Source organism: Syngnathoides biaculeatus, chromosome 4 (assembly GCF_019802595.1).
Source record: "Syngnathoides biaculeatus isolate LvHL_M chromosome 4, ASM1980259v1, whole genome shotgun sequence".
Classification (NCBI taxonomy): domain Eukaryota; kingdom Metazoa; phylum Chordata; class Actinopteri; order Syngnathiformes; family Syngnathidae; genus Syngnathoides; species Syngnathoides biaculeatus.
In genome coordinates, this window is record NC_084643.1 from 25,195,308 (window position 1) to 25,219,981 (window position 24,674).

Genomic DNA, 24,674 nt, shown 5'->3' on the forward strand with positions numbered 1-24,674 from the left:
TTAATTATTGCAATATTGATGTATTAGTATATTTCAGTATTTAATAAATACTTTCAACTTTTATTGATATATTGAACATTTATTGATTTCCCTATTTCATTTGGTCCTTGTGTTTCCTGTGCGCATCTCGTCCATCAAGCTCATTGGGGGGCGACGAGGCAGTAGGCGGGACTTGCACTCATTTGGCTCCAATCAAATTGCTTCTCTTTATACCATGCGCACTACTGGTGGGGTGAGCTTTTTTTCCAAGTTCTTTTTAATTTACCCTGAATTTGTTTTCGTAGGCCAAACTTCTTTTCTCCCATAGATACAAAACGTTTAAATAGACTGGTAACGAGAGTTAAATATTAATTATGACGCACAATACAGTGTGTTTGGATTAATTATCAAGTTTTAGTCTGAGTCCCAGGTGGAATTTATGCCTGAAAGACCAAGTTGAGAGAAAATAACAAATGAGCTGCTGTTGTCCTGCCATCGCCCGCCAACTTATAAAGTTGATCGCTGCTGGCGTTTGGAATATGTAAGTTTACAGTATTATGAATTCCTTTAATTTCTGACCAAAGGTGAGACTAAATATTCTAGCTATTAATGTTATATTCATGAAAAGGCTACGAATATTATGACTATCTTGCGAGCGAAGTCTATTCGAACGTCACATCTTTATTTGTACGCCGGTTTAGCATAGATGGAAGCTCCAACTATCATGACAGAAACACGTCTAAATGTCTAAGTCAGAGGTCACCAATTTAGTGCTCACGGCAACGTTCTTAAAACAACTCACTGGTGTTGAGGCATTTATCCCAGTAAATGTCCAATCTTGTAAAATAACACTTGCAGGGATTTAAAGAAATATAGTGTTGGATATTAATATTCCTAAACTCTGTAGGCATGCTATTAAAATTTGCAAAACCATCTGGATGTCAACTTAGATTATTGTCATATTTACTGTGCCAAATCGAGAGCAAGCGTCAGAATTATTTCAAACTTGACAGAAAACAAGAATACTAAAAGTTCATCACGTCCACATAGTTTTGAATTTAGTCCGAATCCGATCAAGGTGTGATTTTTGGACGCTAAAATCGAGGAACATTTTCATTTTTGTCAGAATCACAGAAATTCTCATCTGAATTTAAAAATAAAGCATGATGTGGCAAAGGGATTTCCCAACAATGTCATTAGAAAGGAACAAGAATGACCTTTGGCAAGACAATGAGAAAATGTGATTTTTTTGGTAGACCTCCGCCATACGAAGTGTTGGGAATCTGGCACACCGAAATGGAGAGAATATTGCATCTTTGTTTCTGGATTTAGCAACATACCCATCCATACATTGCCAATAGTGCTTATTCTGTTCAGGGTCACGGGGACCCTGGAGCCTATCCCCTCTGACTTTGCGCGAAAGTCGAACTACACCCTGAACTGGTCGCCAATCAATAGCAGGGCACATATAGACGCAGACGGCCATTCCCAATCACATTCATGCCAAACTGAACCCACGCTGCCTGCACCGAAGTTAGGCAAATGCACCACTACACCATCAGTGACTAGATCTAGTAACATACTTACCTTGTGGAATCATCCATCCATTCATTTTCTGAGCCGCTTATCCTCAGGTGGGTCACAGGAATGTTGGAGCTAATCCCGGCTATCTTCGGGCAGAAGGCGGAGAACAGCCCGAACTGGTTGCCAGCCAATTGCAGGGCACATATAAACAACCATTCACACTCACTTTCACACCTAGGGGCATTTTAGAGTGTCCAATTAATGTTGCATGTTTTTGGGATGTGGGAGAAAACCATGTGGAGAATATGGAAACTTCACACAGGTGGGGTGGAGATTTGAACCCTGGTCCTCAAAAATGCAAAGCAGGCAGTCTAACCAGTCGTCCACTCTTGTGAAATCATTAAGAACTATTGTGACATCAACAAGACCTGTGTCTTCGATATACTGTAGATGAAAATCATTAATTATAGGATGTTGATTGGAGCCGGAGTGCACATTAAATGGAGCCCCGTATCAGAGTGTCAGATGTTGATGGACAGGTGTCGTTTAAAAAAAAATGTTCACACTTTACTCCATTTATTGTTCCTTGTTCATGCACCGTCACCCACTGCACCTTTTTTTTTTTTTAATGGATCTAGATTTTTCCCTTGCTGAGTTGTTGGTCATTCTCCACCTTAGTACAGTTCCTAGTTGAACTGCTAAACAGTTGTCGTATTGCATGTGTTCTAGTCTCTCAGTTCAGATTTCTCCAAAACTAACCACTTTCTCACCTTTCCAGTAATACCAGGTACAACAAAAAAAAAACTGCACTTTTCTCTCTCCCTCACATGCTCTCCCGTACTCTGTTGCTGTTTCTGTCGCTCTCAGTGTCTATCTCTATGTTACTCTTTCTCTTCTTTTCTATTCTTCGCAGCAGTGGAGTGTTTCCTTCCCTCTTTCGCCAAGTACTTTTTTTCTTCATGTGGGATTGAGATGGTCCATTAAAAATTGAGGAGTGTGCTTTTTGGCTTCCTCCATGTGTCAAGTACCCTGTGACAACCACAGTTGTGATTTGGCGCTATATAAATACAATTGCATTGAGTTAATATTAAGTAATTTCATCAAATTTGTCATTTCAAAAGTCTATATCAATGTGGTAGCGTTTCACATTAATCAGTACCCGAGAAGAAGCTCTTATAGTAGTTTCAGTAACTTTGAACTTGGGTCTAAATGAATGAACCACTGTATATTAGTCTGTGTGTGTGTGTGTGTGTGTGTGTGTGTGTGTGTGTTAGCTTTCCAGAGGAGTGGCAATGTGGAACGACGTGGAGCTTTTGGTCAATGAGGATTCAGGCACTGTCCGCTTTGGCAGCGTTTCAGGAGTGGAGAATGACAGCAGCTTGTATCAGGTGGACACACTGGTCAAAATATCTTCGAGCGAGGTAAGACATTGGACGAGGGGTCCTGGGTTTACGACCACGTTCAGTCAAAGTTTGAGTTTGTTGCATGTAAGACAGAGCATGTTGGAGTCTAGAGGTGGCAAAAGTACTGAAAAAAATTCAAGGGCAACAAACGCCACTTGGGCAAATAATCATTACAGAGGTTACAAAAGTTAAAGTAGAAGTAAAAATACGTGTAAAGAATAACTGGTAAATGTATAAGAACAGATACAACTCCTTTACTTCGATATCGTGTTGTTATGCTGTAGAAATTCTGACTTCGATGCTTTACCAACGTAATGTACCTTGAAACTGAAAGAATACCACGACAAAACCTGAAAACATCAACAGTATATTCAGAAATAAAACATGGAACATGTAATTTTTTAATATTATGGTTTGCTTGAACATTTTAGTGCTGAATTGTACTGTACATTGTTTAATTCCCATCATTTTAGTTGTCAGGTTCATAGGGTAAAACTCAACTCGTTGTTGCAACGTATTGTGGATGAGACTTTTGTCTTCCGGAGTTGCTTTAGGTGCTGTCATTTCCAATCCTGTTTTTGTCTGATGCAAGAGAGGCTGAATAAAGTACACTAAAGTCTGCTGAAGCGTGCTTGTCCAGCTTCCATTCTTTCCTCGTAAAAATACAGTTCATATTTTACCGTTGTCACTAATAGACTAACACAGCTTGCAGACCCTTTCCCAAAAAAAAATAATATCATGGAAAACTTTGTTGTTGTTTGTTTGTTGCCACATTGTATCCTTCCACTAGAAATACATTAACTTTTCCTTTCATCCATCATTTTTTTCTACTGCTTATCCTCACTAGGGTCACAAGCGTGCTAGAACCTATCCCAGCTATCTTCGGGCAAGAGGCGGGTTACAACCTGGACTGCTCACCAGCCAACCGCAAATAAACTTTTCCATGATATTCAATTATTTGGGAGCGGGTCTATATTCTTTGACAAACTGCCGAAGTACTAGTACTAAAAATACACAATTTTATCGCAGTTTTGGTGGTGAGAGATCACATGACTTTTCTTGGACTTGAATTAAAATAAAAAAAATACATTGGACATGGTTTTGAAACCTGTGTCCATACCAGTGTTTTTCACTATTGTGACTTGACTAACAATAATGCTAAATTAGCTAATAGCGTCTGAAAAAAACTGAGGTTACAGGTTATGCTCAGGTCAAAGCGATTGATTAATTATTTTATTGTCATATTGTGGCATCAATGTGTCAATGAACTATGGTGATTGAGTTGGTGACCTTGATCATTTTAATTTGGACAAAAATAGGGCTTGCTGCCATCTCTTGTATTGTATTAAACAATTTGTTCTTTATTGTTCCACTGGTGAGACAATTAATCTTTCGTTAAGCCAATGAAGGCACCAATAACTTATTTTCCCTCCCAGGTGGAGTCCGACCCTCACCTCTACTCCATCAATGGCCCCAGTTGGAGTATTCTTGTCGCCGACAAAACAGTTGTCCTCTTTGACCAGAGCTACCAAACCATCCTATTGCTGCTTAACTTTGGTATAAACTTTACAAATCCCATCAGCTCTATGTTTCGGACACAAACATGACATGCACACGGAGACTGCCATGTCATTTTGTTCTGCTATTTTGTTTTGAAGCTGTTATTGTATTGTGAAGGCTTAAAATTCTTCCATGATAAGTCTGTGCAGTCAGTAATACTATTAATACTGTTAACTTAGATTCATTCGAGTCCCAAGAATGCTTAATAAGAGCACATTTTAGTAATCAATTTCTTCAGGTGCATTTGCATTCACATAAAATAGGTAGGAGTTTTTTTTCTGTTCCCTAGAAAGTGATGTGGATGCCATCAGCGTGTGTCTGGAGGGACAGTTTGTGCTGGTGGGTGAAAGAAATGGCAACCTGCACTTGATCTTTGTTCCGGACAAGAGAATCCTCCTCACTAAAGTATGACTTTTTCCATTTCCACACTGTTGCATTTTGTGAATTGAAGCGGGACATAATGTGAAAAAAATGACGTAACAATAGCTTGTATACAAATCGTTGGCTTTACACAACCAACTAAAATCGTATTTGCACAGATTAGCATTATCCTCTAATGTACATCACACCCTCAAATCTTCAACATCGTTTTCAACATGGGTGGGATGTGGTATTTGTTTTTGTTGATGTGTCTGCTTTAAGTGTCACATGCCCAGAGCCGCTAGAGTAATTAGCAAGTGTCAGTCAGTGGTTTGCTGATGAATTGATGACTGATTTTAGAAAAAGTGCAAAAATAGCTATTCCTCTTATACCTAGGTTGAAATTTAACAAAATTTAAACACCTTGGAACGGTTTTAAATTTGGAAAAAAAAAATACACAATCTTGAGTGCTTTTAATGAACTGTTGCATTTACGGACTTTCAGGCTTTGGTCGCCCAATCAGGCAGCGGCGACAAGAAAACATATTGCAGTGTTATCACAGAGGAGAACAAGGCATCACAAGGTAAAAAGCAACTATGGGATAGAACACAAAATAGTTATTCAACAAAGTATATCATATCGTGAGCTCAGTGCTTCAAAAGTTGACTGGGGACAAAAAGTGTATGCACACCAGATTTTTTTTTTGCAGCCTATGAAAGTTTACCACTTGCTTAAATTGTTTCAACTCAGCCATATTGAATTGTTTTCTAGGATTAACTGCTCGTTTAAAATGATCACCGCAGCATCTCAACTGAATTTAAATCCAGACTTTGACTTGGCATTTCAGAAACCTTAATTTAGGTTTTTTTTGAGCCATTTAGAGGTTGACTTGCTGGTGTGTTTTGAATCATTGTCCTGCTGCATGTACCAAGAGTGCTCGAGTTAGAGGGCACAAATCGATTGCTGGACATTCTCCTTCAAGATTTTCTGGTACTCAGCAGAATTCATTGTTCCTTTAATCACAGCGAGTTGTCCTGGTCCTGAGGTAGAAAAGCAGCCGCAGACCATCACACTCCCACCACCATGCTTCACTGTTGGCATAATGTTCTTTTTCTCAAATGATGTTTTTGCCTGGCAACTCTTCCATGCATGCCATTTTTGGCTCCTTTCTTTCTTATGGTAGAGTCATGAAAGCTAACCTTAAAGCGCCACCACCGACATACCTATATACATTTTAAAATAGATATTATTATGAAAACTACATATAATATTATTCACTTCAATGTCTATACGAAACAAAAAATGGGCGGAGAGTTGTCAGTCATGCGCAAAGTTCCGAAGTCTCACTCGACATCCCAGTGGCAGCCATATTGCTTGCAATGTCATTTACAGCTGTCACACTGGGGTAGTTGCCATTGAGAAGACGCTGTGCCACCTGTTATGGGAGACAAACAGAGTTTTTTAGATTGTTCTGATGCCCCTTCTGACACGGAAGCTATTTTCGAAGAAAAGTGACTGGGGCAATATTACCCTATCGTTTCGAGCCATATTTAGATGATATGCGGATCACTTCTAACGAACAACAGACTCCCCGACAATATGTATGACATTATGTATATACTCAGAACCCATGTGCCCAGACACCAGTGGCCGGTGGGGTGGGGGGTAGGGGGGGATCCTTTCTCTTCCCGCAAGTGGCCAAACCACCTCCCCGCCAGATCCACCTTCACGGCTGCGATGAACAAAGCCGCCAGTGAGCAACGAGAACGCTGCCGGCGAGCAACGACAACACATTTAGCACCCCCGACTTACTGTACTTTATGAAATTATAATGACGCGGATCTTTTGTTACGTTCTGAGAGAAGGATTATGTTGTCGGATGCCGACGGAGCTTTTTATTCATCGTGCTCCTATTAGGCAAGTTGTTCAAGTTTGGTGACTATACGTCTGGTTAGCTAGTTAGCTCGTGTTACACACCACTAAAGTGTCTTCGTACTTCTATTTTATAGTTTTGTGTTGTATTGTATTGTGTGTGTGATTAAATTGTCTTAAATGCAATACAAGTGTTTTGTTATATGTTGCCAGTTTGACCAAAGGGATTTGTTCTAAATTCACACGTGACATAAGCTATGAACTGGAGTCACTGATGGTGTAGTGGTACACACGCCTGCCTTTGGGGCGGGGAGCGTGGGGTCGATTCCCGCTCAATGATGGTGTAGGCATCTGCCCTGCGACTGACTGGCGACAAGTTCGGGGTGTTGTCCGCCTTTCGCCCGAAGCGAGCTGGGATAGGCTCCAGCTTTCCCGCAACCCTTGTGAGGATAAGCGGCTTGGATAATGACAAGACATGGCATGACACATGCTATAAACTATGAGACAAATTGGTCCCCCTCAACTAATATTTTTTTTAATATATCTATACACACCTAGCTATCATTTGGAACTCACGAACCTCTCGTCCGTTCCACCTCTGCAATCCATTTTTCATGATGAACTGGGTTTTTTGTGTGAAGAGTGACTCCATCCTCCTGAGTGTTCAGGCAATATCCAGCAATACAACGAGACGGCATTTTGGTTAACACGCAGGAAAAAACAGCTACTTTCCCGCCGTTAAAACTGGTATATACACGCAAAGCTGTGAGTGGGCATCTGGAAAAAATGTCACTTCCTGCTGCTTCTCCAAAATGAATGCCTCGATAGGATTTTCATGGCGGGTGATACAAAAATCCATATATGACAACCTAATGACGTGTGGTGAACAAATGGATGGGTCCATTCCGGCTGCCTTTTTTTTTTCAAAATTTAAAAAATACTAAAAATCATGCTTTATGTGTCAATGGCACTTTAACTTAGGTCCGCAAGGAGCTGTTCTTCGAGGTTGTTTTTGACCACTTGGACGAGTCATCGTTGCACTCTTGGGATAATTTTAGTTGGTCATCCATTCCTGGGAACGTTTGCCACTGTTCCCAATTTTCTGCATTTGTGGATAATGGCGCTGACAGTTGTTCACTGGAGCCCCAAAGCCTTGGAAATATAGTATATGGAAATTAAATCATCTGCCGTGTTTGTGTGCAGGTGCGTGTATGTGTGTAAATATGTGTGTGCATGTATGTACAGTGTTGCTACAAAATCAAGAAAATTTTGGACTTGGGTGGGGTTTTTTTCTTTGTTTTTTTTACAGGCCTGTACCATGTGTTTCTGGCTATAAAGGAGGGTTTCTTCCACATCACCAACCTGAATTTGGCAAAGATCAAAATAGGTATACACACCTGTGTTTATCATCTCAAACATCAATTTAATCAAAATTAAGATTATTTTTTTCCTTTTTGTCCAAGCCGTTGAAAGTATGGACATGGTTGCTTTGAAAGAGGTAAGAATTGGGGTTTTTTTTCATTACGTGATGGCATGATCACTTGAAAGAAAAAAGAAAAGACTTTTTGTGCTGAATGCAGCTTCAGAGTATCATCAAGATAGATTTCACCTCTACCGAGATGTCCCACAAAGAAGGATGCAGCAATGCAGTCACATTCAATTTGGCCAATGAAATCCATTTATTGATAGGGGTGAGTGCACCTTTATATATTTGCGATACACTCAATAATGCTTATGTTTTAATGTTGTTACCTCTGATGATTTACTGTTGTAGTGCCTATATCTTCTATATATTCACAAACAATATTTCATTTGTTTTTTTATTTATAGTTAATTATTGCAAATCTAATACTGTACATTTGTAAAAATAAAAAATGTACATACCAATCCAATGGAATTGTAAATAATTTGCAGTGTGAAGATATTTGGGGAAAACATTTATTCCTGCAACTTAATGAACATAAATAAGGTTTAACATTGTAGTTTTACAATAAATATTGGATTTATTGTATTGCATTAATTTTTTTCATTTATTGTTGATACATTATTGCATGTACAAAACATCTATGCTGTTTATTTCTTAAATATGTAAGTCATTTATCAAAGGTAGTAATTTGCTGATTGTATTATATTTATATATATTAATATATCACTAATACATCACTGTTCGTGGCCCTGCATACTTGCAGATTTTGTTGTCCTTTTTTTTTTCATCGTATTTTCGCGATCGTATAGGTCTTAAATTCTCTTCTCTTATATGCACACTGAGATCCAACATTTGCAACACACACATTTTATCAGTATGATGACATGAAAAATGTAGTTTCTTGATAAAATGACCACAGCAGTCATTAAATGCCCACAGCAATTGTGTGTTTGTAAGCATTATATCACATGGAATTCAACAACAGGGAGATGGGCAACATGCAGTCACTCACTGGACCATGGACCCTCATCACTCCAAGATGTGTCTTGCTCAATCCTTGGACAAAGGTTTAATATCAGGTGAGAAGTCCAATATTTATAAGAAACATGGACATTCTACCAATGTGCAACAGCTGTTAGCTTCTACATGTAAATATTTGTTGATCTCCAAATAAAATTATTCATTCTGTTTTTGGGCTTTAAAGGTGTTAAGAAGATGGTGGTAATGGAAAATCTTATGTATGTTCTTGACACGGAGGTGAGTTCACTCGTTGCTGCATCTCATGCAAATGGTTGTAGCTTCATGTTTAAATTTCTGATATACAGTACAAATATTTCAGTCTCTGAAAGTGCGTTGTCATCCATCCATTTGAAAGAAATTACACAACCATGTATAGTGGTACCCTGACTTACAAGTGACCTGATGTACAAGTTTTTAATTTTTTAATTTTTTTTTGTCTTGACTTCCGTTCTGTACTTTAATTATGTAAGTAAACTTCACTCTAATGAACAGTTTGGAAAATGGTCAACAATTGTTCAGAGGAGAGGTTTCAAGCTGTCTATTTACACTCACAGTTGAAGTTTAGCATAAAACTACACATAAAGCAAATTGGTATATTTAAATAGAGCACCACATTATCTTTTATGCAAGTCTTCCATTTTAATGCTCACACACAATGCAAAATGCCGTTCATCACCAAATTAGTCTCAATGTCCGCTCGTGTGGCTGCCTTAGAGTCGCTCGTTGTTGCCTTTGAGTGCGTGCACAGCAGAATCCTCTCTATTTGCAAAGTATGTCAAAAACACACAAGGAATTTGCCTCCGCTAGTTGAAGCCACTCTAGTATGACAGTTGACAACCAAATATTTTTGAGACATCAAAACATAAAAACACACTACAGAGAGTCACTTGGCAATAAAAGGTTCCCAGTCATGTGGTATTGCTGATACATTACAGTTGTGCAAATGATACTGAGTCCTCTAGGAAGAAGCTCGTGGAATGTCTGCTTGTTTTAGTTTGCATTGATAGAGGGGAAGGGGCTGCAATAAGGAGTCATCAGGATGTGGAGGATCCAAGAGGATTTTGCATCCTCTTGTTTTAATTCTGGCAGAGTGCAAGTCCTCAAGGGTGAGTAGGGGGGTACAGACCAATTTTCCATCAGTCCAGATTGCCGGTTATAGTTGGAGTTTGTTCTTTTTTGTGTTGGCACCTATCCAAACTGTGATGGATAGGCACAGGACCGATTGGATGACTGGTGCGTAGCAGTACCTCATCACCTGTGGAAGCAGATCCTCTGCAGGGCCATGGAGTTGATATTGTTCTCCCACTTCATGTCGTGAGAAACGAATTTCCACAAATTTAAAGTTCTCCACGGTTAACAAGGGGCAGCTGCGGTGAAGAGATGCTTACTGAAGTCCACGATCAGCTCTTCAGCCTTGAGCATGTTCAGCTCCAGATGATGGCTGCACCACAACTCGAGCCGCTACACTTCCTGTCCATATGCAGACTTGTCAGTGCCTTTGAAGAGCCCCATGCCGATACCGACATCTGGAAACTTCAGCAGTTTGACAGCCGGGTGTGCTGAGGTGCAGTCAGTCGTGTAGAGAGAGAAGAGCAGTGGAGAAAGGACAAATCCTTGGGGTGCCCCGTTACTAATGGTGGGTATGGATGAGGTGGTGTCTCACAGCCTCACCTGATGTGTCCTGCCAATCAGGGTGGCAGATGGCAGGCGAGATACTGATCTGGAGAAGCTTGGAAGAGAGGAGTTTGGAAATGATGGTTAGTTGAAGTCCACGAGCAGGATCCTCGTGTAGCTCCCTTTCCATTGAGGTGTTCCTGGTGATTCAAAGTGCAGCCCCATGTTGACTGCGTCATCCACAATCCTCTCTGCTTGCTTGTTTGCAGTGTTGAATCATTTTGGTTAGAGCATCTGTCTCACAGTTCTGAGAACCGGGGTTCAAACCCGGGCCTGCCTCTGTGGAGTTTGCATGTTCTCCCTGTGCCTCTATTGGGTTTCCAAGGCACTCGGGTTTCCTCTCACATCTGCCAAACGTGCATGATAGGTTGATTGACCAACTCTAAATTTCACATACTGTAGGTGTGAATGTGAGTCTGAATAGTTGTTTGTTAATATGTGGCTAGATTGGCTAGAAACAATTTCAGCGTACCTCACCTCCTGCCCAAAGATAGCTGGGATAGGCTTCACCACTCATGCGACTCTTGTGAGGATAAGGGGCTCAGAAAATGGATGGATAGATAATTTCGTTTTTCTTTGATTCAAATTTGGCAGGGTTATCAATACTCTTTTCTGTAATGTGTCAAATTTAGATGTACCGGTATACTGAATCTTTTTATTTTACAGGGACTTACACAGCCTTTTTATTTTTTAATCTATTACTTTATGTCCTCCAGCAAGTTCTGAGTCTTTGGGACTTGCATTTCATGATCATGACTCACGTCTGGCCGAATGTTACGCTTCTCGACTTTGAATTAATCACTGAATACAGCTCACCGGCCTTGGTGGGCAGGTAAGTGGGATTCATGTTGCTTTAAAATTCATGGTACAAAGGAAACAAGAGTTTGGGATATTGGGCTTTGGGTGAAATTTCAGGATGATTCTACTGTAACCTTTATAGGTGAACTTAATTTGAACGTTTATAGGTGAAATTAATTTGAACTTTGAACATATGTTCAGTGTTTCAATGATTTTTGCAGAACTTGCTGTTCTCTAGCAAGAAGCTGAATGGCAACATTAATATAATGTTTTGCCTTTCTGTGACTCCTTTTGTCTCTTTGTATCTATTACAACTTGCTGATGGCACTCAGTGATACAAACAAAGCTTCACAAGAGATGTTCTTAGAGGGAGGTATCACGGCATTTTATGTGACCAGCAGGTTATAACAGAAATCTAGAGTGTCTGGAGGGGTCACAGAAAGGCACAAAACTGGACGTCCTTGGAAATTTTCATTGATCAAACGCCAGTTGTGAAGTTTGCTTCATATTAGAGAGAAGTAAGTTGTGTAAAATGTATTGAGCATTGTACGGGTGGACATGCACTTTCAAAGGTTTATAGAAATGTCAAATTAGGTTCACTTGTATAGATTAGAGTACATTTTATGTAGCCTGGTTAACTCAGCACTGTTGATTCCAGTCGACCGGAGGATGGCGTGAAGATGATCACACTGGAAAAACAAGACAACAATCAGGTAGCAGCATCAATTTAACGTTCAATCCTTCATGCTACTCGGAGTCCTCAACTTCAAAATGTATTTTATTTTTTTAGACTAACTCACTACGGATCCGATGTTTGCCCTCTATGTCTATTTGCTACTGCCTGGATGTCTTCTCAGTGTCCTGTCTTGTCCAGACAAAAATAAGCATGGTGAGAAGTCTGCACTTGCTACAGTGGATCACAATTTTGTGACTGTTTTCCCATAGGAAATAATTCTCCATTTGAATTAATTTTTCTAAACCATATTATGTATTTAATTTTAAAGTATAGATTTTTTTACAAGTAGAGTACATGAATAATCAATCATACAGAGTGAATACTCGATTCTCAAACTTCCCCATTCTCGTACAAATCAGATTTTGAATGAAAACTTTGAGATTTTTTTTTTTTTTTTGCTTCTTATTTAAAAAAAAAAAAAAAAATCCAGTACTCGAACGCCCCGAGAAAAGCCAGAAATAACAACGCACGCAAAACTAACTCAAACTGCCTTCTGGAACGGATTGTGGTCGAGAACCAAGGTTGTACTGTACATATATACAAATAAATGCTTTTAATTCTTGAGTTAATTTAAAATATTCATTCCTCACCTACTATTTATTAGTTAATTGAAATTAAATATTTTACTTAATTGTTTAACTATCGTTAAATATTTTTCTTACATATTTAATGTGATTTATTATTTATGAATTTACATTTCTAAAATGTAAATTTCTTGTTTGTAATTTATTCAATTATAAATGAAAGTTTAATATTAGGGAATTAAAAGTTTAGAATTTGGTTAAAGTGGCCTTCCTTAAAAATGCGGATACCCTATTTTAACATTCTTAATGGTCATAAATGGTTTAACAGAAATTCACCACTGTAAAGCAAAACAAATGTTTTTTTTTTAAATAAATGACTGTGGGTATGGTCACACTAAACAAAAATATTGAGTCAAGGCTGGAGTCTTATCCTCTTCGTTAAACTTACTGTGTATGTTCTCTTGTTTTTGTCTCCTCTTCGTTTTGGCGTATGGCTTACCAAAAAAGACTTACTGTACATACCTGCACATGTTCATAAGTTTCACCTTCTTTTTCAGGACACCATTTATTTTGTGGAGGCGATTCATACTACATCAGAAAGGTAATATTGACTCGCATGCTATTTACTGGCCAATCCTTTTGGTCAGTGCTACTTCATACTGAATGTTTCTTTCACTGTGGCTGCAGCAGTAGAAGAGAATGCGTTTCCTCCCTTGTTATCCGATGCCTGACGGAGACTTTGCCAGAGAACAAGTACGTAGGTCATTTTTTTACTGCCATGCCTTAATTTATCGTTGAATAATTTCAGTGGTGCTCACTTTGATCTTCTCCCGCCAGGCTGAGCAGACTTCTTTACAAACAAAGATTTGAAGAGGCAGAAAAGTTTGCTGCCCTATTTGAGCTGGATTTAGAGGTATGATATGTTTGCTTTCTCCATCTCGAAAGCTAAATGACAATCAAAAACTCCCGCAATTTTGGAGGTGTATTCATCTTCATGAAAACATGATTGGAAGGCGTCATCTTTGGTCATTTTTTATTTTTTTTTTTCTCCTTGGTCTGCACATCTAATGTTTTTTTTTTTCACCATAATGACAGTGATATGGCATGTAAGTGGGAGCTATATGCATAGGATTGTATCATGAGTAAACACAAAAAATGTCAAGAATCCATGTAGGAAAAGAGAGTAATATAGTTGCTTATAGTTATGTTATGTAGTTAGGGTCATTTTAACTGTTTTTAAGCGCGCTTGCGTCGAACATTAATCATTTTGTACAACCTCTACTAAATTTGGACCTGTATCCTCCAACTTCTGTTAACAGTTATTCCTTTCATGTTTTCTGAGTTATTAGCTGTCACTTGATAAATGTATTTATTTATTTTTTGCTTTGTTACGAGCAAGCTTCAAATAGTCGAATGAGGTGGGAAAACAATGGCAAAAATGTTAGGTGCTGTTGTACCCTCAAAGGTGGGAAAGGAGAGCCACACTCACCTATGCACCATTAACCATTTATTTAAAAGGACAAACTGTCAAGAACATGTACTCAAAATGAGTACATTCGTTGGGCGAATTGAATGAAATGAATGAAAACATTATCTACAGTAATCACACTTTTTAGAACCAGTTTCTTTGAATTATCTTATTTTTGTCCAATACTGATATTTTTATTTATTAAAAAAAAAAACAAGAAAAATGTGCTGTTTTGGTGATGCTGGAACATATTAATGGCATTTCAAAAAAATCTCAATGGGAAAAATTAATTTGATATGAGTAAAATGAGTTATAACATCAAAGAAATAATTCAATTTGTAAGTCGAGTTACTGCTATACTTCTTGTATTGAGTCAAAATATTCTAATAATGGGAGGGGGACTCTAACCCAGTGATTCCCAAGTTGTTGTGCCATGGAAATCTCACCAATTTCATTTAATTGATTTGATAAAGATGTACATACTAATAATGTATATGTATGTTTTTGTCTTCATGCCAGCAAAGTACAGTAATAGGCAGAACAATTAACCTATCTATCCACTTTGTGTCAGTTTCTCATCTGGTGATGTGATGTGACAATCTTTTTTGTTGGTTTTTTTTTGTAAATGTAAACTATGTGGAAACACTGCTGAAATTACAACCTCCTAAAAATGCTGCTTTTTGTTCAGCTGGTTTATAAGGTGAAACTGGACTTCGTGCTGGAGAAACTAGCCTCGGCGTCAGTGGACGGGTACGGACAAGACGTGTGGTCTGAGCTCGCGGAGGAGGCCAGAATCAACCTTATGAAGATTGCTGTGAGTATTATTGAGTCGAGAAAAAGTAGATAAAATTCATGCAAAATGCTCCTGGTATTTTCCAATTAAGAGACGATGAGCAACAACATTGCAATGGAAAGTATAAGTGTTCAAATGTAGGAATTAGGGAGTAAACAGAAAAAGTAATCCTCATGTATACTACAGATAGCTGAAAAAAAATCTACTCCCACTGCTGTTTACCCCTGATCCAGGATAAGGAGTACGTGGTGGATTACTGCCTCAAGGCTCCGTGGCCAACCTTTGAGACAGCGGAGAAGATGCTGAACTACGTTGCCACGCGGTTTTCATCCTTGCAGATCTACGAGGCTCTAGCCAGACTGGCAACGTTTTGCAGCCTTCATGGCCACGAAAAATTCAAGTACACTCTTGCACTTTGAAGCAAAATCTTCCACATTGAGGTACAGTATATTTGCAGTGATTGTGATACGTTTCTATTACACACAGCGGCATTGCCTGGATTGAGTTCCTGAACAGTACGGACATATTCGGAGATATTCTGACCCACATGAGAGATGGAGACCTGTGGGGGGCTCAACTTCTCTGGCTAAAATATGAGGTAAATAAAAGACCACCTCCAGGAATGTGTCATTTTGAGGGGGGAAAAACATTTTGAGTTTCAAGAAGAAAAAATTGTTAAAATCGGTAGTTTCTAGATGGCCTCAAATTATTGAAGAAAAGTCACAATTTTACCAGTATTGATTTTGAAGAGTTTTGACAAAAAAAAATTCATTTGAATGAAAATCTTGCAGTTTAAAAAATGTTTTTAAAAGGAGGTGTCAAAAGTTGTACAATTTTTAGAAACAGTCTGAGTTTTACATGAATAGAGTTAGATATTTTGGCGAGAAGTTGCATTTCAAGGAAAAACATATTTTGAAGAAAAGGTTTTCAAGAAAAATGTATTACATTTTTCACAAGGCCTATTGATATTGAACATGTAATTTTATGAGAAAAAGTGATTGAATATTTTTTATATACTGTAGTGTCTTAAAGGTCCACTGTCATGAAATGCATGATTTTTAGTATGTAGTATTAATGAAAAAAGATAGCAGGAATGGATCCATCCGTTTTTTTTCACCACAAAACAGGATTTTGATAAATACGGCTTTTTGTAACTCCCGCCGTGAATATGCTCTCGAAGGATTTGTTTTCGAGAAGAAGCAGGAAGTGATGTACATGGCAGGACCACCCTCAAGTGGACTCGTTTGTTTCTATTAGTTTTACCTGCTGGAAGGTAGCTCGTTGTTCCTTCTTGTTAACCAAAATGCCGTCTCGTTTTATTGCTGGATATTATTTGAACACTTTGGAAAATGGATTTACTCTTCATACTTTTGAAAAAGACCCGGTTCGTCATGAAAAATGGATTGCACAGGTGCAAATGACGAGAGCTTTGTGGGTTCCAAATGACAGGTTGGTGTGTATAGAGCTACTAAAAAAAAGTAGTTGGCAGGGGGAAGGACGTAATCCTCCCATAACATAACAAAAGTTCCGCATCAGAAAGTCAGGGGTGCTAAGTGCGTCGATGTGCGTCGGACAGTTTCTGCACAGCAGCCGCTGAAGGATGGCCTCCGCACGGCCTTTGCACGCCTTGTGGATCGCCACCAGCCTTGTCGACAAGGCCGAGCCGGTCTTGTGGATCACAACAAGGCCGGGCCCAGCGTTAGCCCCTACACGGAGCTGAATCGGGCAGGGAGGTGGTTTGGCCGGGCTCTCCCCCCAATGGCCAGCAGTGTCTGGGCACCCCACTTCGCATGTCGACTCGCCGACAACGACTTTCGCGTCGGCTTCTCGCCACGGCTCACCCGCCAGCGATAGCTTGCTTGCCGGCGACAGCTTGGCTGCGTGCGGGAGGAGAAAGGAGCTCTCCCTCCGGCCAGGCATGGGTCCTCCTGAGGACACTACATACTGCCGGTTACATACTACATACTGTTAGTTAGAAGTGATCCGCGTATCATCAAAATATGCCTCGAAATGATGGGATAATATTGCCCAGGTCATTTCACTCGATTGTGAGATGTGATTTGATGTGAAAAGAGCTTCCGTGTTCCATAGCAAGTTGCCACTCGTTTTTTCAATGGCGAATGTCCCGGTGTAACATCCACTGATGACGTTGCAGGGAATATGGCGACCACTTGGATGTTGAATGAGACTTCCACAACTTTGCGCATGGATGTCACGCTCTCTGCTCATATTTATTTTTTCGTATAGACATTGAAGTGAATAATGTTATATGTATTTTTCATTACAATATCTATTTTAGAATGTTTATAGGCATGACAATGGAGCTTTATGATACCCACACTGGTTTCATTTGCGTGCCTGTACCTTTAAATTGTCTCTAATTTTTTGGTGACAAAACTTGTAATTATACAAGTAAGGATATATATTTTAAAATAAAATATTTTGAGTACAAATGTTGTCCATTTTCAGGGGAAAAGTTATTACATTTTTAAACCGTTTTCATTTTAGGAGAATAAACTTGCATATTTTCAAGACAAAAAGTCTTATTTCGATTAAAACAAAGTATAGCAGGAAACGTATTATTTTTAAGGGAAAAAAGTCTGAATCTAATGCACGTTAAGTAATATTTTGGAAAAGATAGTCTGATTAGTTTTTGAGAAAAAAGTTGTAATCTTGGCACAAAGGCCTATATTTCTATGTAAAAGTAATATAATTTAAAAAATGTTACTCTTACAAGAATAAAGTTGTATATTTTCTAAGAAAATCATATAGTTACAATTTTAAAGTTGCACAGTTTAGATGAGAGAATCGTTTATTTTACAGCGAAGAGTTGTATATTTTGGTGGATAAAATTGCAGCAGTAAAAAGTAACTTTTTAAATAAAAAATGTTTTAATTTTTTCAAATGATTTGACACCTGTACGCACTTTCTAATTGATTTTTATATTTATTTATTTTTTACTGAACCAGTCAGAAATAGGGGGCATATTTGAAGAAATTAGTTGCACTCAAATCCTGTTCCCCCCGACACCTAAAAAGAGAAAAATATTCTTATTCTGAATTTCCAGCACCACACCAGAGTACAAAGCCATACCGCAGATAGATGGTACTTGCATCCTTGTCAATATTTATGGATCCGGATGCGGGACGCACATCAAACAAGTGAAGGATGAGTGAGATGTGATTTGTGGTGATTTCTTATTAAAGGGCCAGATTGCAGGCAGCTTTGATGAAAGCAGCCTGGAGGCCGTCTTGGATGCCATTCCAGAGGATCTGCCATCCCAAGACCTTTGTCCCTGGTTTAGGACAGTGTTTATTCCTTTTGTTCGGAAAGTATATCCACCAGGACAGGTAGTACAGTTAGCATACAGCCACTTACATTGACCAGAAAAAAAAAATAGTGCTTAAATGTTTTTACTTGCCTTCAGAGAATCCTGGCAAGATGGATTGAGCAGAGGGCACGCAATCTGGAGCTGATGGAGAAGGTAGAGGGAAAGTTTTTTTCCCCTGCATATTCAATCTAGAAGTTGGTAACCTAATGCGTTTTTCCAGGGCGCCTGGCCACTGAACGGGCTTGCCTTGGCAGAGCTTGGACTGCCATCTTTATGGTCATGGATGAAATCTGTAAGTTTTTGTTTTATTTTAACACACTAACCTAGTGCCTATAGGGGTCAGCACACATTTGCTCTGAGGGACAATTTTTATCTTTAAAATAGACAGATGGGGCAAGTCATTTGTCAATGAGGTGGGAAAAACACCTTTTAAGAAAATAAAGAAAAAATGTTAAATGTCAGTACTGGGGCTGCGTGATATTATACTCGAGCATGTCGACATGTCACCCGGGTCCTCAGAACTGTAAGTACATTAGCACATTAGTAAACATTCATTCATTAATGCATCTTCTGTACCACTAGTCTTCGCCAGGGTCTTTGGCATGCTGGGGTCTATCCCAGCTGACTCTGGGCGAGAGTCTGGGTACAACCTGAACTGGTCTCGAGCTAATCGCAGGGCACATTGAAACAACCAATTAGTTGCACATTCACACCCACAGGCAATTTAGAGCCATCATTTACTTACCATGTGGGAGGAAACCGGAGTGCCTGGAGAAAACCCACACAGGCATGGGGAGAAAATGCAAACTCCACGCAGGCAAGGCCGGATTTAAAGCCAGGTCCTCAGTATTGTGAGGGAGATGTGCGAAACAGTCGTCTACCGTGCCTCCTGAATAAACACATTTTAGTTCAATATTGTGGAAAACGGATAAATAAAAAAATCTACAGATTTGGTGGGCCAGAATAAAGAAAATGAGCCACACTTTTTTGGGCTTCTAAATCTTCACGTCATCTGCTCTTTGTCTTCTTTCTCAGGATGACAATTGCATTTCAGAAGAAGTAGAGAATCTAAGGACCCTGGTGTCCAACTTGCGTCAGCTGCTGGACCTTCACACCAAATACAACTGCAGACCTTCCCTGTCTCTCTTTGAGAAGGTTTGTGTTTGATTGACCAATACTCCTCACATACCTGAGGTGGCAGTTGGCTGCCACCATGAGAGCACTTAGTGCCGTAATGGAGGATAGAGGAAAGGGAAGCCTTTCTAGCATTTATTTTGTATCCTTGATATCTATATTCAGGTTTCTGTACTGGTGCTCTCAGTGTTCTCACAAGTGAAACAGTTCAGTGCATTGTTAGAACAATTAGAATGCACCGGTAACATTTCTGACTTTTCTATCCACCAGTAAGACAACTATGGAATACAACTTTTCCTATTGATGCAAAAGTGGGCAATAGTTCACATTTGTGTTGCTACTACTATTACCAGTGAAGCAGTCGTTGTTAACTGGTACAATTCTATGACATTTGTAGTAGTAGTTACACACAGCTGTTGAAAGTTTACATAGTACAGCTAAGCTTTTCTACTTCATACCTGTAAAAAAAAGTTTTTTCTTGTTCAAAGTTGCAACTTTTTGGGATGTAACTATTAGGGAAAGATACGCAGTGTAGCATTCCTTATGCTGGATAAAGTGGCGGCTCCAGAGCTGATCTCCGCCACTGTGGAAAACAACGTTCTGCCTTATTCTAAGGAGCATGACATTCTTTTGGATCAGCTCCTTCTACAGTACATTAAGGTAAAAAGAAAAACACAAGCACAGTTCAGCCTGATGTGAAGTGACAATAAATCATGATTTTTTTTATTTTTATTTTTTTTAAACCAGGATATGCTAGAACGTTGCAGCTCCCAAACCACAACACTTTTCACAGCATGGGAAGCCAAAGCAGTGGCAGTGCTGGGATGCATGACAGATATGGATGTCAGTCACATTACACAAGAAATGCGTTGCTTGCATTGACATTTTCACCAGTGAAACATGAAATTCCCTGCAGCTAATGGTAGACGCGGTGCTGGAGATCATGCAGAAAGCTGTCTTCCCCTGGAGCAAAGTGGTGGAGGAGCTGGTTCAGCAATACCTGGAGATGGAAGGACCCAAGTATGTCATCGCTACTCTCCCAAGCAGTCGTTTAATCGTCTTAAAAACCATCACTGTTTGATTTATGGCCTTTAACACAGGCAGGAACTTTTAAAGGAGAGCTATCATCTGATGGAAATCCGAAAACTTCTGCGTGCCCACGGGATCCGCAGTTATAACCTCTTGAGTTCAAGTCAAATTATGGTAAAATACACTGAACCTCTTTTAATTGCGGGGGATACATTCCATTTCCAACTTGCAACAGTTGAAAATTTTGCAATAAAAAACAACATATACAAAAGATATTTAGTTTTTTACTTTCCACATCCTTTTATCATTGAATAATTTGAGGAGGCTAAACTCACGTGATTGGTCGGTAGGGTTTGTCACTACTGTAAAATCTCTGCACTGCTTAAAATAGAAGCGCCCTGTACTGTATGTCTTGAATCATAACCTTTTTTTTTTTGCCAATGGTTTTGGTCCATGAGACTACTTTTGGGTCAGGACCCGGAGCCTAATAGCCTATGTGATCTAAACTGTCTGCTGTAATGACCACACATCACCTGCTGTGTTGCAAAGGGCAGCTGTAACCCCACCACGCACACGCACACACTGTGTCTCTGTTAGTAATGCAATACCATTACAAAAAAAACAAACCAAAAAGTTCACATTGTCCACTATAAAACAAAGCTATTACTTTTCCATTTGGCAAGATCTTTGTACCTTTGGATTATTTTTTCACTTTGTAACATTTAAAAAATCAGAAAATAGATAAAGCTATGGTGGCCGATAGTGGAAAATGCACAGCAAAAGGCTTTATACTGCATAGCATGAATGATTTATGACGAAATCCACATTCACACAAAACAACGGTAAAAAACTTAAGATGAAAAGAAAAATGCTGTGACAGAACAGAATGGCAAAAAAAAAAAAAAATCCAAGATAAAATACGACAATCACAGAAAACATCTCAAAAGAAGATAAAAGATTAATGCTGCAAATCCAACAAAACAGAGAAATCCCAAAATAACTGAGGGAAATGCTCACACCACACAAAAGAAGTCCACTAGACAATTAGCTGGCCCAAACATCAGAATGAAAGAAATTTTTAACTCCATGCCGAAGGTGACGTTAATCTCGGAATATCAGTCATCATCCATGCATTGCCTTCTAAGGGGACAACAACCTCCCCATTAAAAAAAAAAAAAAAAAAAAAGATCAAAAAGCTACAATATAGTGGGGATTCTCTCGATTAATTTTAATTTCCACCTTTTCACTGATACCTTCTGTTTTGCAGACGGCAGTTCGATACATCTTGAAACGGGACTCTCCGAATTGTCTGCAGGATGCCCTCACTTTAGCAGAAGTGTACAAGCTTCCGACATCGCATATCTACTATTTGTATCTCATCCCACTGATTAGCCAAGGCCAGGTTAGTGTTTCAATATGCAGTAATTTATTTTGTTTCCTGGCCATGCAATCTTCAGTTTGTTTTTTGATTAAATAAAAAATTCTAGAGCAATGAGTGTGTCTCCATACTAAAAAGTTTGGCCTCAGAAGACCTTGCCTGCGTGATGGAGCATCTCACTTCTTGGGCAATGCTGAAGTTGGAGGACAAAGACCACATCTCTGATGATGTGAGTTAAGCATATTAAATATAGACTGAACCCTTTCTATTTGCGACCTGTCACGAAGTACAAACATCTTAGAATAATACATGCCTCACAGGCGGCATAGTGGTGTAACTGGTTAGAGTGTTGGCCTGACAGTTCCAAAGACCGGGGTTCTAATCCCGCCCCCGTATTCCCGTGGGTACGTGGGTTTCCTCCCACATCCCAAAAACATTAACATAAAATGGAGACTGCAAATTGTCCTTAGGTGTGATTGTGATCTCTATGGCCCTCCAATTGGTTGGCAACCATTTTAGGGTTTACTCCACCAACTCCCCGATGATAGCTGGAATACGCTCCAGCAATCCCACGACCCTTGTGAGGATAAGCGGCTCAGAAAGTGGATGGATGGATGGACGATAGAAAACTGTTCCCTCGCTATATCATTTTGTGTACTGTACTTGAGTTTTAAGACTTGAGACAATCTGCGTGTCTCTGTAATAGCACAAGAAACAGAAGATGGTCATTGCCCAGATGATGGTGGAGGCACTGAAATACCAGCGCGTCATACGCAATTGTAAGTACCACATTTACTAATTTCTGAAATAACAGTGGCACAGCTGTATAGCTTGGAGCAGCTTGCAGGAGAGATTCAGAGAGACTGGTAGAGTCTGTACTGTGTGTGTGTATATAGTACATCAATATATATGTATACAGGGGGCACGGTGGCGCAGCTGTAAAGCGTTCTCCTCACAGATCTGAGGACTGGGGTTCAATCTCGGCCCCGCCTGTGTGGAGTTTGCATGTTCTCCCCGTGCCTGCATGTGTTATCTCCGGGCACTCCGGTTTCCTCCTATATCCCAAAAACATGCATTAATTGGACACTCTAAATTGCCCTTAGGTGTGATTGTGAGTGCGACTGTTGGCGGTCTTCAATGCAATCCCAACTGTCATCGGGGAGGAGGCAGGGTACACCCCAACATTGTTGCCAGCCAATCACAGGGGACATGACCGCATTGCAACACACAGTAAACGGGAGGAAAGTTTACAAAGTGATTCATTAATGTGAAACATGACAAAAATGGTACCTCACCAGTTACTTTGTACTTTTTCTTTTTCAAATATTTATCTGGAGGACTACTTCTTTCTTCTGCTTGGGTCATACTATTTGAAAGTAACAGTACTCTTGCTTAAGTAAAATTTTGGGCTAATCTAGCCACCAATGAGACTGACCTATGGTTTAGATTGGTGAAAAACATGAGATTGAATAAATTTGGATATAAGTTTTTGCTTGACAACGATACTATGTGAGACTCAAAGTTATGTAGGTTAAAAAACAAAGTAATAATCTTGCTTGCCTTTATGTCTTCTGCAGATGACTCTTTTAGAATCATGGAGTGTGAAAGTAATCTCCTTATGTTCGAGGCCATCGCCCAACTACAGGTGAATGCCACACATTAGGTTGACTTATCAGTACACATATTAGCCCCCCCTTTTTGATTAATCATACTATTCTTGGTTTTCATCAGGAACATTTTGATATCTTCCTCACTCCCACCAACTACAAAGACCCCAACATCCAAAAGCAGATCACGGAGCATCATATTGCGGCCTATGAGCGTACACAGGGTCCCATCTTGTCCACAACAGCCTCCACTGAGGCCGGCCTGCATCGTCTGTGCAGGTTGCTACAGCGTAGTGAGCAGGACCTCTGGTCCGACCTGGCCCTGCGAGCTCTGAGGACAGGCAATGTCCAAAAAGCCCTCCCCATCCTCAGGTATGATGAGAGATTTTCCAGAACACCCCTGTTGACACCCTTCCTGCTCCCTGCGATAGTATTTTTAATAATTTTAATAGAAAATTGAAGTCAACTTTAGGCCAACTCTTTACACTTTTAACTAAAATAAAAGTCAAATGTATACCAAGATGGAGAAACTTCTTCTCCTTCTCTTTGCTGATCCCTGATCCAGTCCCACCTCCACCTTAAATTCTCCTCTCACACTTATGGCACCCCTCACCACTGTTCTGCTTGTACTATTGTAACATATTTCTCAGCCACACCAGACATGCGCATGCAGTTCCTCTCTTGGTACTTGGTCATAGGCTTTCTCTAGATTCATAAAGAGACAATGTAGCTCCTTCTGACCTCCTCTGTAGTTTTCCACTAGCATCCTCAAGGCAAATAATGCATCTGTGGTACTCTTTCTAGGCATGAAACCATACTGTTGCTCGCAGATACTGACTTTTGACCTGAGTCTAGCAACCACTAATCTTTCCCATAACTTCATTGTGTGGCTTCTCAACTTTGTTCCTCTGTAGTTCCCACAATGCTGTGAATTACCTTTGTTCTTGAAAATGGGAACTAGCACACTTTTCCTCCACTCTTACTTCCCTTTTTTGCCAAATAGTGTTACCTAGTAACAGTGGAGTTCTTAAGATGCCTCCGTGTTTCTTAGGATTATA

The 24,674-nt window shown here is 39.6% G+C and overlaps 1 protein-coding gene across 5 annotated transcripts in view; it reads left to right on the top strand.

Moving 5' to 3' along the window:
- The first annotated feature begins 176 nt into the window (after positions 1 to 176).
- Positions 177 to 24,674, top strand: part of kntc1 (kinetochore associated 1) — a 58,342-nt gene continuing 33,844 nt past the window's right edge. The window contains exons 1-32 of one of the 5 annotated variants that reach the window (XM_061818040.1): positions 177 to 232; positions 2,778 to 2,924; positions 4,343 to 4,463; positions 4,756 to 4,871; positions 5,331 to 5,409; positions 8,008 to 8,085; positions 8,162 to 8,196; positions 8,279 to 8,389; positions 9,110 to 9,203; positions 9,329 to 9,381; positions 11,535 to 11,650; positions 12,275 to 12,329; positions 12,407 to 12,505; positions 13,434 to 13,477; positions 13,564 to 13,629; positions 13,714 to 13,789; positions 15,033 to 15,158; positions 15,371 to 15,537; positions 15,624 to 15,735; positions 18,344 to 18,487; positions 18,565 to 18,621; positions 18,689 to 18,760; positions 19,504 to 19,623; positions 20,119 to 20,262; positions 20,350 to 20,445; positions 20,519 to 20,622; positions 20,703 to 20,805; positions 21,899 to 22,033; positions 22,119 to 22,238; positions 22,716 to 22,788; positions 23,587 to 23,654; positions 23,741 to 23,988. In XM_061818040.1, the coding sequence (XP_061674024.1) occupies positions 215 to 232; positions 2,778 to 2,924; positions 4,343 to 4,463; positions 4,756 to 4,871; positions 5,331 to 5,409; positions 8,008 to 8,085; positions 8,162 to 8,196; positions 8,279 to 8,389; positions 9,110 to 9,203; positions 9,329 to 9,381; positions 11,535 to 11,650; positions 12,275 to 12,329; positions 12,407 to 12,505; positions 13,434 to 13,477; positions 13,564 to 13,629; positions 13,714 to 13,789; positions 15,033 to 15,158; positions 15,371 to 15,537; positions 15,624 to 15,735; positions 18,344 to 18,487; positions 18,565 to 18,621; positions 18,689 to 18,760; positions 19,504 to 19,623; positions 20,119 to 20,262; positions 20,350 to 20,445; positions 20,519 to 20,622; positions 20,703 to 20,805; positions 21,899 to 22,033; positions 22,119 to 22,238; positions 22,716 to 22,788; positions 23,587 to 23,654; positions 23,741 to 23,988 (3,197 nt within the window). In that variant the 5' untranslated portion in view covers positions 177 to 214. Of the gene's footprint in view, positions 233 to 274; positions 521 to 2,777; positions 2,925 to 4,342; positions 4,464 to 4,755; positions 4,872 to 5,330; positions 5,410 to 8,007; positions 8,086 to 8,161; positions 8,197 to 8,278; positions 8,390 to 9,109; positions 9,204 to 9,328; positions 9,382 to 11,534; positions 11,651 to 12,009; positions 12,135 to 12,274; positions 12,330 to 12,406; positions 12,506 to 13,433; positions 13,478 to 13,563; positions 13,630 to 13,713; positions 13,790 to 15,032; positions 15,159 to 15,370; positions 15,538 to 15,623; positions 15,736 to 18,343; positions 18,488 to 18,564; positions 18,622 to 18,688; positions 18,761 to 19,503; positions 19,624 to 20,118; positions 20,263 to 20,349; positions 20,446 to 20,518; positions 20,623 to 20,702; positions 20,806 to 21,898; positions 22,034 to 22,118; positions 22,239 to 22,715; positions 22,789 to 23,586; positions 23,655 to 23,740; positions 23,989 to 24,674 lie in introns of those variants that run through there. The other 4 variants (XM_061818042.1, XM_061818043.1, XM_061818041.1 and 1 more) reach the window with 4 other exon arrangements.